The sequence below is a fragment of the Carassius gibelio genome, chromosome A13 (assembly GCF_023724105.1).
Source record: "Carassius gibelio isolate Cgi1373 ecotype wild population from Czech Republic chromosome A13, carGib1.2-hapl.c, whole genome shotgun sequence".
NCBI lineage: Eukaryota > Metazoa > Chordata > Actinopteri > Cypriniformes > Cyprinidae > Carassius > Carassius gibelio.
In genome coordinates this window covers 16,835,949-16,850,826 of record NC_068383.1, presented here as the reverse complement: position 1 = coordinate 16,850,826, position 14,878 = coordinate 16,835,949, and the positions used below count along the sequence as shown (strand labels likewise).

General features: G+C 38.5%; 1 protein-coding gene across 10 annotated transcripts in view; it reads left to right on the top strand.

The window, feature by feature from the left end:
• The window catches only part of cep170aa (centrosomal protein 170Aa), a 42,918-nt gene that overhangs the window by 21,713 nt on the left and 6,327 nt on the right, over window positions 1–14,878 (top strand). For 4 of the 10 annotated variants that reach the window (XM_052613311.1, XM_052613310.1, XM_052613315.1 and 1 more), the window contains exons 8-12: window positions 2,173–2,631; window positions 5,209–5,750; window positions 9,336–9,437; window positions 10,280–10,415; window positions 11,284–12,765. In XM_052613311.1, coding sequence (XP_052469271.1) covers window positions 2,173–2,631; window positions 5,209–5,750; window positions 9,336–9,437; window positions 10,280–10,415; window positions 11,284–12,765 — 2,721 coding nt within the window. Of the gene's footprint in view, window positions 1–364; window positions 685–2,172; window positions 2,632–5,208; window positions 5,751–9,335; window positions 9,438–10,279; window positions 10,416–11,283; window positions 12,766–14,158; window positions 14,207–14,878 lie in introns of those variants that run through there. The other 6 variants (XM_052613307.1, XM_052613306.1, XM_052613305.1 and 3 more) reach the window with 4 other exon arrangements.

Genomic DNA, 14,878 nt, shown 5'->3' with positions numbered 1-14,878 from the left:
AAAAACAACTATAAACATGAGGCTTTTAGGTTTCTTTCTTTATAATATGTGTCGCTTTTACAGTTGACTCCAGAATAGAGCATCAAATCCCAGAGATCTTACTCGTGCCCTTGAGCCCTCTTGATTTAATTCACTCAAAACAGCACTGTCTCTGTTCAGAGAAGCAAAATCTGCTGCTTTGTTTCTTTCTGAGGGAATGTTGGGTAAATATATCTCTGAGGGATAGTGCTGGCACACTTAGTGGCACTGTCTAACAAAACTTTATAGTGTTACTCACTATAAAAAAGAATATAGTCTCTGGTTCAAAAGACGGCAGAGTTGGCAGAAGCTCAAAATGAATCAGTATTATTGTTTCAGGCTTGATAAACCTCAGCGCTGCCACAGAGTGAGAGACAATCAGTCATACAAAGTCCACCACATCAAAGTGCCAACACCTCCCAGGGCTATTTTAGGCGCCAGGCAAGGCTAGTTTTTCAATGGCAGGGACTCACAAGCCAGCATAGGACAGAAGGAAGAAGAGAATGTAAAGAGAGCCGTCTCCCTTAAGAAGTGAATAGAGTAGGTTGATTTGTAGACAGGCCCAGCCCCCTCCATCTCCATTGTCAGAGTCACAGAGACGTGTTTGCTTTCTCTTCTGTGACACCAGCGCCGCTCATCACAGAGGCAGCCACACATGCTAGATTTGTAAGTATTTTCAGTATTTAGGTTCTTGTACTTCATTAAACAATTAGTCTTATGTTAACTTTTTAGTAGAGGTGCAGATTTACATACTGTGCCTTACATGAACTTACTTGAGATGTGTTGTCAAAAGTTCTGCTAAGCAGATGTGATATCTGTTTAATAGTAAAAAAACAAAAAAACAACAGGAGTTAAGTGGAATTCTAATAGTAGTTAGTGCTTTTCTGTTGTATTTTGTTGCTGACTGTTAATAATATTGTAAGATTTTTAAGGTCTTATAAGTATCTCTTTATATAACGGCTTAGAAGAGGAAGTGCAAAAGTATTTTTAAAAATAGGAAGTTTCAGTTGTGCTCTGATAGGTTGTGTTGTGCAGGGGATTAACTTGACATGACTTTTGGTGCATTAAATTTAAAAATTAATTGTGGAAATTTCAGTAGAACTTAGTCTGATTCAGATGCATTACTGATGATGTCACCATGACGTCATATTTAGAAATTGTTGCTGTGCCCCTAAATGGCACTTGCACAGGTTGCTAACAATAGAGAATGTACTAAATTACTAATATTTTTTTAAATTAAGGTTTGAAATCACGCCTCAGTGAAATGAATGAAATGTTGTGCTATAAATATAGTTAATTAGTGTAAGTGGAGAATCTAAATCAGTGGTTCTCAAACTTTTTGCTCCGTGACTCATTTTTTAGGTTCGATAATTCTTTGAAACACCCTCTATACGCTCATTACGGGATTAAAATACTGTTTAGTACATTTCATTATGAATTCTTTTTTTTTTCTTTTTTGTGTGTATGCATTAACGTCTGTTTATGAGATATTTGTTTGGTCTTAATGTAGACAAAAGTACTAAATCCTGAGCTGAACAAATAAGTGCAAGCAGACATTAACTGCAGTTTAAGGGTTTTCAGTTAAAAGGAATTTCTGTGTGTTTACTTTTATAGCCTACACTTCCATTCTACCATTTTTCAAAATAAATGCTTTTATTCTGCAAGAATGCATCAGATTGATCAAATCTGATTTTTGAGCAGTAGTTTGCATCTAATATTTTAATATTTTTGCATGTTGATATTTTAATCAAAGGCTATATCTAATATGTCTAAACTACAACTCAAATAATATTTTTAAATGAAATAAGATAAAATTCATAGACATTATTATCTCTGTCTCCCCCAAGGTTGAGAGCCTATGATCTATATAATAGACATTTCTAGTATACAGTCATTTCAGTCATATCATTTCTTCTTATTCAGACTAATGGAATGAAAGCTGGTAATTCAGGGTGGCATTAGTCAGACAGTTTGCATCTGTCCTCAGACCATTAATTTGTTAAGATGCCATTAGCCATCCCATTAATTCTTGTCATGTGACAGGTATTAAAGATTGGCTTTGTCTTGACAATGATTCAAGTTCACAGTCTTGATTTATAGAAAGCTGATCTGATTTTGTGCCTTGATTCTTCTTATTTTTTTGTGGCCCCACAGAGAGCAAAGAGACCAAGCGAGGTGATAAATCAAAAGAAAATGGTCTGGGTCCTGTAGGCGCTGAGCCCAGATACTTTGAGATCCCCAGCAAGGAGGGACAAATGGCACAGAACAGCATCCATGAGATCCCAACAAAGGACACTGAGGGCACTGGGGCTGCAAAATCAGCTACGGACAGTGCTGGCGCACAGGCCAACACCTCATTTACCATTGAGTTTGACGATACTTCTCCAGGCAAGGTCACCATTAAAGATCATGTGTCACGTCCACGACCTAAAAAGTCACCTCACATTGGCGGGAAAGACCTCAGCACCCTGCAGGCAGCCATCATGGCCTCTGAAAGCAAGGTGGCTGATTGGCTTGCCCAGAATGACCCTCCTCTTGTGAGGCGTGAGTCCACAGAAGAGGACAGTAAGAGCATCAAGAGTGATGTGCCTATTCACCTCAAGAGACTTAAAGGTAGGCCATTACACATACATTTATTCATTAAGTAGGTGCTTTTATGAAATAAACTTATTAAAGACGAATAATACAAAGCGAAGCAATAAACCCAAGGGAGAATGCAGATGTAAATGTAGTGCTACCGTAGCAAATTAGCTAATTTTATAGTAAATTCATCTAGAGCTGAAGTGTAAGTGCAAAAAAGATCGTTTGTTCCTGGTTTAATGGAGCAGTGCACTTAAAAGATGATTTTTTTTTGTTTTTTTTTCGCCCTTGTGTCATTTCAAACCCATATTTTTCCATGGAACACAAAATTATGATTTTTTTTTTTTCTTTTTAAGAAAAAAAGCAGTAGTTCATAATGACCGAGGAATGTCAATGTCCAAAATAAGGAGCAAGAAAAAAAAAAAAGATTTCTCTGAATTTCTCACAGCTGTTAAAGGGATTCAATAGCGATGACATCAGATTGTACTGAAGTCTGCAACCATCCAGTTTAAATGGGTTGTATTGCATCAGCTGAATTTCCCATTCCAGAGGATTAGCTGCCACCAAGCACTTTTAAAACCCCTTTTTCCTTGCACCCACTGACAGAGCTTTACAAAGAATGCCGTTAACGCTTCATTTTTTCCTTACGCTTTCCTTAAGGTGCCATTTCTCTAACTGTAGCAGAACTGCTTCGATTCTATTCATCTGTTTTATTGATTAGTCTGCCTGATGGTTTAGCCAGGCTTTGAGATCTACGTTTGCACAAGATCTGATTCCATAAACAAAATGATCTCCTTCTATGGATCACCTGGGTTGCTTTCCTCTCGTAGGAGTATTTTGGAAGAGGAAAGCCCACTCTGCTCGCCATCGTGTGGTTCTGTAATGAAATGTGTGTTCATTTATGAGGAGCGTGTGGTTTGCAGGCAAAGGGCACTGACAGCATATCCACATGTGAGCTCTAAGCAGGATTGATTATTTTGTGAAGGCTGGTAGACTGCCTGGTAGGTCTGTCCAGTCTCAGGCATGGTTCTTTTTTTTTAGTTCTTGTGTTTGCAGTTGTCTTTTGGAAACAATGTTAGTGCTGTTTGTTTTGTTGGGCGAGATCTGAGTAATGGTGAGTTTGATTGTTGTTTCGATTGTCCACTGGTGAGTTGGATTTTTGTTATGTTCATTTGAGGGCTTGTTTCTTGTGTAAGGTGGGAAAATAGCGTATTGGAATTTGGGGAACTAGAAAGAGACACTGCGACATAAAAATGATCTCTCAGCAGAGTTATTATAGTTTTTCATTTATTGATTTATTTTTATTTCAGTTGAGTTATTTTTAATGGTGTTGTTGAAATTGTTTTCATTCAGTTTTTGACATTCATTAAAAAAAAAGTTACATTTCCATTGCACCATTCTTAGCGTTTTACATTTGATCAAAGTTATACATTTTAAGTTTGAAAGTTATTTATATTTCAAATTCAATTTAGTTTGAGGCTATTTGCAGAACTAATCCCTGCATTCTAGTAAATTATTGTGGTGGAATTGATTTTAGATTTACCTGCCCTTAAACGTCCCTTACTGAAACCTATTGTTATGCTGTTTATAGATCAGATGACCCTTCCTGTCTAATTAAATACACAGTCTGAAGTCAGGATTGGGAGGTTAATTAAATCAGACCATCCAGTATTAATTAAAACTATGAGAATATGAAAATCTTTGGGTTTAATCTTTAAATCTTTAGTCTCTTTAGGTTTTGTCTACTTCTACTTCAATATAAAATGTAATTTATCCCTTTGATTTTCAGCATCATTACTCCCGTCTTCAGTGTCACATGATCCTTCAGAAATCATTCTAACATGCTGATTTGGCGCTCAGGAACCATTTCTTATTATTATCAATGCTTGAAAACAGTTTTGCTGCATTTTTAGGTTTCTTTGATGAATGCAAAGTTTAGAAGAATAGCATTTGTTCCAATTAGAATTATTTTTATTAGAATTATTTTTATTATTTTAGAATTATTAACATTATAAAAGTATTTACTTCCACCTAGTTAATGTGTCCATGCTGGATAAAAGTGACTCCAAACCTTTTTACAGAGCTTGAACTAGAGGCAGTGAAACAATACTAAAAGTTGATTCCAGTATTTGTATAATTGAATATGCCTGTTTACTTGGTGTTATCGGACTAGTTAGACTAAATGCAGTCTGACTCATAGAGGTCTGGTGGGGCCAGCTCTCCTCATTCAAAGAACATGCTGTGCGATGCAGAAGAGCTGCTTTGTTTCACAGTTTGCACTGTTGGAGTGATGTAGTTGCTTCTCCCAGTCTCACAGAGCAGAGACTGTCACTTCTGACTGCATGCTACTTCCTCAGCCGACCAAGCTGAAGAATAGACGACCCCCTCCTCCACGGCTTATTTCCTTGCCTTTTCTTTCCTGTGCTCTTAGTTAGCGTCTAGAGACTTAACCGGTTTTGTAGTCCACTGTAATGCCTCAGGGTGAATCGTATGGGGGATTTGTGTTAGCCCTGGTTAGGTTTGCATCTGAAGTTGTACGCTTGGTTGAAAGCACTGCCCTGTTCTGTGTTCAATTTTGCCATGACCCATCAAAACAATCTTCCGTTACAGGCAGTAAACACGAGGATGGCACGCAAAGCGATTCCGAAAATGGCTTTGGATTACGATTTGGCAGCAAACGGCATGCAGCACTGGAGGAGCGCCTGAGAGCCGCAGGAGTGGGCCGGGTCAAAACAGAGGGGTCGTCTTCTGTGAGTCGCACATCCTTCATGATCGAGTTCTATGACGAGGATAACCCTCGCAAACGGCGCTCCTACTCATTTTCACAGACCGCACCACTGCTCGGGGGCTTGGCAGGGGAGGGACTTTGCCCTGTACCACCCTCACATCCTAAGGTCGTCTCCACGGCAGCGGACGGCAGCAAGGGCATGTCATCGTCCCTAGCGGCGGTCGCCCCAACCGCTGCTCGACTCCTGCTCAAGCAGAGATCGGAGGAGCCAAAAGGGGCGCAGAGCCCTGCCGCTACCGGTCAACCCAGTCCCACAGATGAGGCTCCGAAACAAGACGACGACCAGAGCGACAAGGGAACATACACCATTGAACTGGAAAAAAGCAACGCTGAGGAAGAGGAGGCACGCCGAATGATCGATAAGGTATGAAAACTACCCATAGCCCTGGTTGATTGTCATAATGAATGTGAAATATTGTCATTATGGTGTTGTATAATGGGTAAAGCCGAACTATGATCTGCCACCATTGCGTCTGAACCACTTACAGTATTATTAGCAATACTGAATTAAATCAGATGCTTTATTTATGAATGAATATTCTGGTGATATTATTAGGCAGGAGATGGGAATTATTTGTGTCTCAAAGGGATAGTTCACCCAAAAATTTTAATTCTCTCCCTATGAGTCCCAACTGATTACATTGTATTGTTTTTCCATACTGTGGAAGTCAATGCGGGCCGACAACTGTTTGGTTACCAGCATTCTTCAAAGTATCTTCTGTTGTGTTCAGCAGAAGAAAGAAATTTGAAAGAAGATTGAAAGAACAACTGGAGGGTTAGTAAATGATGACAGAAGTAAAAATATTTGGGTGAACTATCAGTTTAATGGGCTGTTTTACAGTTGTGTTTAAATATTGTTTGGCTGATATGTATAGGGACATGTTTCTTACCCAGCTGGCTTGGTTTGTGGAGGACGGTGTTTCACTGTCATCAAAACTCATCACTCACACAAGACTCAGATTAACGTGGGAGTCACTTCCCTTTGTGAGCAGTAGAAGGAAAAGAAAAAGAAAAAAAAGATCACACTATGGCTGTAATTGTGTGCAAACAATGTTTGAATCGAGTCTGGCTTTATTAAATGCATACGTTTAATACTCTGGGTTATAAATTAGATGTCAGAATGTTTAAGGAATGTCAATGCAGGCTTACAAGCGCTGTAATGATCCTCAACATGTTCTCTTGAGTTGAGATCTGAGTAATGGTGAGTTTGATTGTTGTTTCGATTGTCCACTGGTGAGTTGGATTTTTGTTATGTTCATTTGAGGGCTTGTTTCTTGTGTAAGGTGGGAAAATAGCGTATTGGAATTTGGGGAACTAGAAAGAGACACTGCGACATAAAAATGATCTCTCAGCAGAGTTATTATAGTTTTTCATTTATTGATTTATTTTTATTTCAGTTGAGTTATTTTTAATGGTGTTGTTGAAATTGTTTTCATTCAGTTTTTGACATTCATTAAAAAAAAAGTTACATTTCCATTGCACCATTCTTAGCGTTTTACATTTGATCAAAGTTATACATTTTAAGTTTGAAAGTTATTTATATTTCAAATTCAATTTAGTTTGAGGCTATTTGCAGAACTAATCCCTGCATTCTAGTAAATTATTGTGGTGGAATTGATTTTAGATTTACCTGCCCTTAAACGTCCCTTACTGAAACCTATTGTTATGCTGTTTATAGATCAGATGACCCTTCCTGTCTAATTAAATACACAGTCTGAAGTCAGGATTGGGAGGTTAATTAAATCAGACCATCCAGTATTAATTAAAACTATGAGAATATGAAAATCTTTAGGTTTAATCTTTAAATCTTTAGTCTCTTTAGGTTTTGTCTACTTCTACTTCAATATAAAATGTAATTTATCCCTTTGATTTTCAGCATCATTACTCCCGTCTTCAGTGTCACATGATCCTTCAGAAATCATTCTAACATGCTGATTTGGCGCTCAGGAACCATTTCTTATTATTATCAATGCTTGAAAACAGTTTTGCTGCATTTTTAGGTTTCTTTGATGAATGCAAAGTTTAGAAGAATAGCATTTGTTCCAATTAGAATTATTTTTATTAGAATTATTTTTATTATTTTAGAATTATTAACATTATAAAAGTATTTACTTCCACCTAGTTAATGTGTCCATGCTGGATAAAAGTGACTCCAAACCTTTTTACAGAGCTTGAACTAGAGGCAGTGAAACAATACTAAAAGTTGATTCCAGTATTTGTATAATTGAATATGCCTGTTTACTTGGTGTTATCGGACTAGTTAGAATAAATGCAGTCTGACTCATAGAGGTCTGGTGGGGCCAGCTCTCCTCATTCAAAGAACAGTGAGCAGTAGAAGGAAAAGAAAAAGAAAAAAAAGATCACACTATGGCTGTAATTGTGTGCAAACAATGTTTGAATCGAGTCTGGCTTTATTAAATGCATACATTTAATACTCTGGGTTATAAATTAGATGTCAGAATGTTTAAGGAATGTCAATGCAGGCTTACAAGCGCTGTAATGATCCTCAACATGTTCTCTTGAGTTGTATTTGTCCTGGAAATGAGTCTCTGAACATCAAGCAGTTTCAATGCATCTTGCTGTGAAGCTCTCTGTCTAAAGGCTTTATAACTGCTCTCATGTGGCCAACCAATCAGCAAATCGTTTATTCTTTTCATCTTCAGGGAGTTCTTAAGCTTTGCTGTTTAATGCACGTCTGTGTGCCATTACTTATGAGGTGTTTATGAATGTTCATGCATTTGTTTCTAAAATACAATTCAAAACTTAAGAATATTGCACATATTGCACATGATAGGTGAATTAAAATTGCTTAAAATTTCAGCATGCTGGTGATTTTAAGTATATATCTAGATATTCACACTACTGTTCAAAAGTTTTTAAATGTTCTTTTTTTCAAAGATGTTTGTGCTCACCAAGACTGCATTTATATGTTCAAAATACAGTCAACAGTTATATTTTTAAGTATTATGACAATTGAAGATAACTGTTTGCTCTTTGAATATTTTTTTAAATGTAATTTATTCCTGTGATTGAAGCTGAATTAACTCATGCATTCATTACACCAGGATTCAGTGTCGCATGGTTCTTTAGAAATCAATCTAATATGATAATTTGTTGTTCAAGAAACATTTCGGTAACACTTTATTTAATGGTTACATCTATTAGTTGCTGTTTACTATTAACTATGACTTTTTTCTCAATAAATTCTTAATTTTCTAATTAATAGTGAGTAAGGTAGTTTAAATTTAGGTATTGGGTAGGAAAAGGTCATGTAAAATAAGGCATTAATATGTGCTTAATTAGCACTAATACATGGCTAATATTCTAGTAATATACATGCTAATAAACAACTAATAGATGTAACCGTAAAATAAAGTGTTACCAACATTTCAAAATTTTTACAATGTTGTGCTGCTTAATATTTTTTATGGAAAACGTGATTTGTTCAGGATTCTTTGATTCTTTATCATTTTAAATCCCTTTACTGAGACTTTTGATGAATTTAATGGGTACTTGCTGAATAAAATCTTACAGACCCCAAGCTTTTGAACAAGTAGTGTAAGTTTTTAAGAAACATAAAAAAGTAATGAACAACCAAATTAAAAGCAGGTTAAATTAATCTCAAAATAATTGAAAATATACCTGATGGATGGATCAGTAAATAGTCGGGTGGATAGACAGAAATATTAGTTTTATATAGACTCTCAATAAAGCAGACGTAAGTTTACTTTTTAACACCATTGTGCAGGTGTCTTTATTGAACTGACATTAATAGTTTCTGTTTGTTCCTTCCTGAGATGTTGTTCTGGCTCTGTTGCTATGGAGTCTGTGCAGCTGTGTTTATTTGAACTCTTTTTGCCACATAGGTGCCGTCATTGTGTCAGAGCTCGCCGTTAAGAACAGCAGCTCTTGATTCTCCTGCATGTGTTGTTGTGTTTGTCATGCGTAGGTGTTTGGGGTGGAGGACTCTCAGGATCCTGTTTGCCCTGAGCAACGAGAAGCAGGTGGAAAAGCAAAGGATGGCAAGAAGCTCAGCTCCACTTTGTCTGAGGTGAAGACTTTAGTGCTGCTATAACACATGTCTGCATCATGTTGTCATTTTGAGTGTCTTTTAGATTAATGGTCTTGCATGAGCTATTCTGCGTGATAAACACATAATGATAAGATAATAAATGATCAAATAAATGGTAGTTTATGTCATTTACATCTGTCTTTTGTTAAAGTAACAATGACAGGTTTTCATTATTTGTGACAATGTTTTTTGATATCATCAGCAATTTCACATGCAACAGAAAACAGGTTGTTTCTAATGTGTTTCTAATGTGTTTTGGACTGTAACTACACCAGTTGAAACTGCATTTCACATTAGTTTGAATGGTGGAGTTTAATGTTACATAGAAAGGACTTTCGGGAATACTGACACAGTGCTTTGTCAGTCACTCCCCCACTGACCACTTCCTTGTTAGGCTGAAAACTGGCCATTTGCTCACTGACCCAGTTTGGGGATGAGAAGTAGTAGTCTAGTTCCTTGAGGCAATATCCACACGTACACACACACACACACACACACACACACACACACACACACACAAGAATAAGACTATAAAAGAGTCCTTGTATTAAATCCTCATTGTGGATCCATGCTATGTTTACACCCAGTCTTCATTCTAGCATAAGCATAGACTCAGAGTTTTCTGATTATTGTTGTTTGGCTGTTTAAGTGGTGCTTGCTAAGGCTAACATAATCAAATAAGTGTAGTTTGTTTGGAAAAGACATTTTAAATATAATAAAGACTCTGCTTCATAGCAAAAAGTCAATGTGCAGGACTGGACCACAGGCAACTATTCAAGTGATTAGTACTGACTAGAGAAACATGTTTGCTTTATTTATAGAGACTTGTGGAGGATTCTGTTGCAGTCGGCAGCCCTCTCTGGGTTTCACAGTGGGCCAGTTTAGCTGCTAATCAAACGCGGACAGACCCAGAGGGCTCTGGGGCAGAACCACCAGCTTTTGTCCATAAAGAGCGAGGTAATTTACTGAATTGTATGAACACATAATTGGTGCCGCTAAATAATATTGCCCAGTTAACTTGTGATGGTACCATTCCTAATTTAATTGATTCTATCTTTGCATTTTATTTAAATTCAATTCAGCATTGACATTATATCACAATTTTGTGAACCAACCTGCTTTCTTTATTATGTATTCTTAATGTTTATGTACACTACCATTCAGATGTTTGGGGTCCGTAAGATTTTTTGTACTGTTTTTGAAAGAAGTCTCTTTAAAATGGTTATGTTGTCTAATATTACTACAAGCAGAGTTTTCCCCTGATATTACTCCAGTCTTCAGTGTCATAGAATGTTTTTATATGACATTATAAATGTTTTTTATTTTGTTCAATTTAAGACATCCTTGCTGAATAAAGGTATTAAGTGGCCTCAATTACTATGTATTCACATCAAAAAATAAGTACAATTATAAATGTATTTACAGAAATTAATTACAGATCTATTTACATGCAGATATTTTGGTTGCACTTTATTTTACAGTACGTGTACTAACATGTACTTATAGTGTACTTACAGTGTATTTATCTAAGAAAGTTCTGGTAATACAAGGTAACTACATGCGGTAGGGTTAGGTTTAGGGGTAGGTTCAGGGTTAGTACCTAGTTATTACATAGTTATTGTAATTACTATAATAAGTACATAGTATGTACATGAGGAACAGGACTGTAAAATAAAGTGCTACCAATATTTTTCAAATGCAAGTACAATGTAAAAACATGTAGGTACACAATAACTGCATTGTACCAAATGATTAAGTTACTACCTAAGTGTATATACTGTATACTGTAGATTTCTATAATATGTATTTTCTTTACTCACTTCAGATGGTGATGCATTTGAAGCTGGCATCTCTATCAAGAGCACCGGCTCCACCACTTCCAGCCAAGCTGAGCGCAAAAGAAGGACTCTTCCGCAGCGTCCCACAGAGGAAAAGATCAAGCGCTCGGAGATCGGTGAGAAACAGGACACAGAACCCCAGGAAAAAGAAAGCCACGAGGACCATAAAGGTGATGGCGAGTGCATCGGCACTCCAAACAACAAGGATGTTGTGTCTAGCCAATCCAAGAGCATCCAGCAGGACGGGAAGACAGGAAAACATTCATCTGTGCGCCCCCTGGGAAGTGGAGAGAGGAAAGCATCAGAAGAGAGTCGCAGGAGGCGTTCAGAGGACAAGAGTAAAGAAAGTGACGGGGAGAGGTCTGGGAAGCCACTGGTGAGGCAGGGGAGTTTTACAATTGAGAAGCCCAGTGGTAATGTCCCAATAGAACTGATCCCTCGCATCAACCGGCAGAATGGAGGAAGGGAGCGAAGCGACTCGGTGGGAAGCATGGACACGGCAACTCTTCTCAAGGACACTGAAGCTGTCATGGCTTTCCTTGAGGCGAAACTCCGCGATGAAAAGAAGTTGGACCCTATAACACCCCCAGCCTGTCCTTTATCCCCCGAATCTGATATTGACACGGCCAGCACAGTCAGCCAGGCGGCAGCTGAGGGGGATCGCAAGGCGCTTCAGAAGCGTCGATCCCTCAGCAGCCTTTACAGAGAGAAGAGCAATGTGAGCACAGCATCGAAAACCACAACCAGCGCAAGGGAGCGTCTTGAGAGGAAGACAAAGACCAAGACCACAGAAAGCCGCTCGGATACTCGCCGTTCAGTACAGACAGCTTCCCGTGGCCGCCAACCATCCCAAGATCTCACTGACGACGATCAGACATCCTCGTTACCCATCTCAGACATCCTGTCCTCGGACCAGGAGATGTATTCCAGTCGCTCACACACCAAAGGTCACTTCACCTCCACTGATGACCTTTTGCAGTCCAAACTTGACACCAGCAAATCTGCAAGGTCCTCAAAGCCCAGCAAGACTTTGGAAACTAGCGCCAAGGTGGCTGGTCTTCCCCAGCCCCGACCCACGAGGGCATCCCTGTTGCGCCGGGCTCGGCTTGGAGACACGTCGGACACCGATCTGGCGGACGCGGACAGGGTCTCAGTGGCGTCTGAGGTGTCCACCACCAGTTCCACTTCCAAACCTCCGCAGGGGAGGAAGACGCAGTCACGCATCGACATGCTCGCACAACCTCGCCGCACCAGACTCGGCTCGATTTCAGCACGGAGCGATTCGGAGGCCACGGTCAGTAGGACCACGGCGACACGTGTTTCTGCAGAGACAGCGCTACGTCTGGGACTGAGAAGCACAAATCAGCAAGCACCGGACAGCAAGCTAACTGCACGGATGAGGGCTAATAGTGTCTCCAAGCTAGCGGACCCCAAGCCGAAGACAACACCTGCCAACAGCACCCCATCAGGTGAGGAGGAGTATAATAGTTATATCAATATACTCTTCCGGCTGCTGCATGATTGGAAATGTTACTTAGCAGATGCCAAGAGCAGAAGTGAGGTGATTTGTTTAAATGCTAATTTGAGATAAAGAAACAGGTCGAAGTATTGTGTTTATGTAATCTAACTGACTAGTCCAGTGCTTCTTAACTCTGGCCCTCGAGGTCCACTTACTTCCACAGTTCAGCTCTAACCCTAATCAAACACACCTAAACAAGCTAACCAAGGTCTTAAGTATTGCCAGAAAGTTGCAGGTAGGTGAGTTTAAACAATGTTTGAGCTAAACTCTGCAGGGAAGTGGATCTCAAGGGCTAGAGTTGAGAACCTTTAGACTACAACTCTGTCTGATTAGTCGGTTGGTGAGGTCTATCTACCATATTTTCCGGACTATAAGTCTCACTTTTTTTCATAGTTTGGCTGGTCCTGCGACTTATAGTCAGGTGCGACTTATTTATCAAAATTAATTTGACGTGAACCGAGAGAAATGAACCAAGAGAAATGAACCAATAGAAAATATTCATGTCTACAGCCGCGAGAGGGCACTCTATGCTGCTCATTTCTCCTGTAGTCTACACTGAAGACATAGAGCGCCCTCTCGCGTCTGGAGACGATAATGTTTTCTCTTGGTTCTTGGTTCTAAATAAATGCGACTTATAGTCCAGTGTGACTTATATATGTTTTTTTCCTCATCATGACATAATTTTGGACTGATGCGACTTATACTCAGGTGCGACTTATAGTCCGAAAAACACGGTAGATAGTTTATATCTAGTTTTTTTCCCTCTTACATATGATGAACGATGAAAACATTAAAGGGATAGTTCACCCTAAAATGAAAATTCCGCCATCATTTAATCACCCTCATATTGCTTCAAACCTGTTTGAGTTTCGCAAAAGAAGATATCTGAAGAATTTTGGTAACCAAAAAGTTGATGGTAGCCATTGACTTCCATAGTATGGAAAAAATACTGTGGAAGTCGATGGCTACCATCAGCTGTTGGGAAGATTGAGTTATGATATTCTGTTTCAAAATTCCAAATACAACAACAACAACACTAAACAACATGGACAAATAAACCATTAAAACTAAAAGTTTAAGATCCATTTAGAAAATAAATATAATGCATTTCCATTCCAAGTCATCAAAATAACAGTCGTATGAAAGTTCTGCAGTTAATAAAAACTGCACAGTTGTTTGTTGTTTTAAATTAGTTTCTATTGAGACATTTAGCATTCAGCAAAATTTTGCAGTGCATTTTTGTGATGTTTTTTAAGGACTGGATCACTGTCATTAGTTATGTTTGTCTGTAATTTTCTGTCTGCATGCTTGTGTGATATTTATAAAGATCCCGTTTTACACAGAAACTCAACTTGAGCCTGAAAGTGTTGTCGCAGAGGAGGAGCCCATGGGTACTGTAACATCTCTGGGCTGTGTGTGTGTGTGTGTGTGTGTAGAAACTCAAACTCAGCATGCTTTTAAATGTTATTACTGTCTATGTGTGATTTCATTTTTTAATTCATGCTTTTATAATCAAACTCAGTGATGAAAAGGATCTCAGTTTATTTGCTTTCCCTGTAAATAAATATTTAAAGAGTGATATTTGGTCTTTAAACATCACATTGGCCTTTTAATATTTAAGTGCTTAAAAGAGTAAAGATATATTTGCACATTCAGTGCTCTAGGGATCACAGAGTAATTAATGAATTATGTTAATATTGAAATGATGACTTCTTTAATACCACACAGTCGGAATCAAAGCAAAGTTGTGTCTCATATACTGATGCAAGCGCTGAGAAATATAAGAAATGAGGGTCAGTGGATGTTAAACACATTTCCTCTGGTTGCACAAAGTTAAAACAACATGACAGTGAAACAGCTTTGCAGGCGCGAAGAAAACATTCTTTTCAGATTCAAACATCCTGGAATTTATGAAGGATACTTATTCTGACTAAAACCCACAGCCTTTACATTGCCATCCTAGATCATAACCACCAAATCACTATCAAATCCCCCATCTCAAATGTCCTTTTCATCACTTGCTAGTGTCTTATTTTAGAGATAGTTGGTCAGAAGAGCTTTGC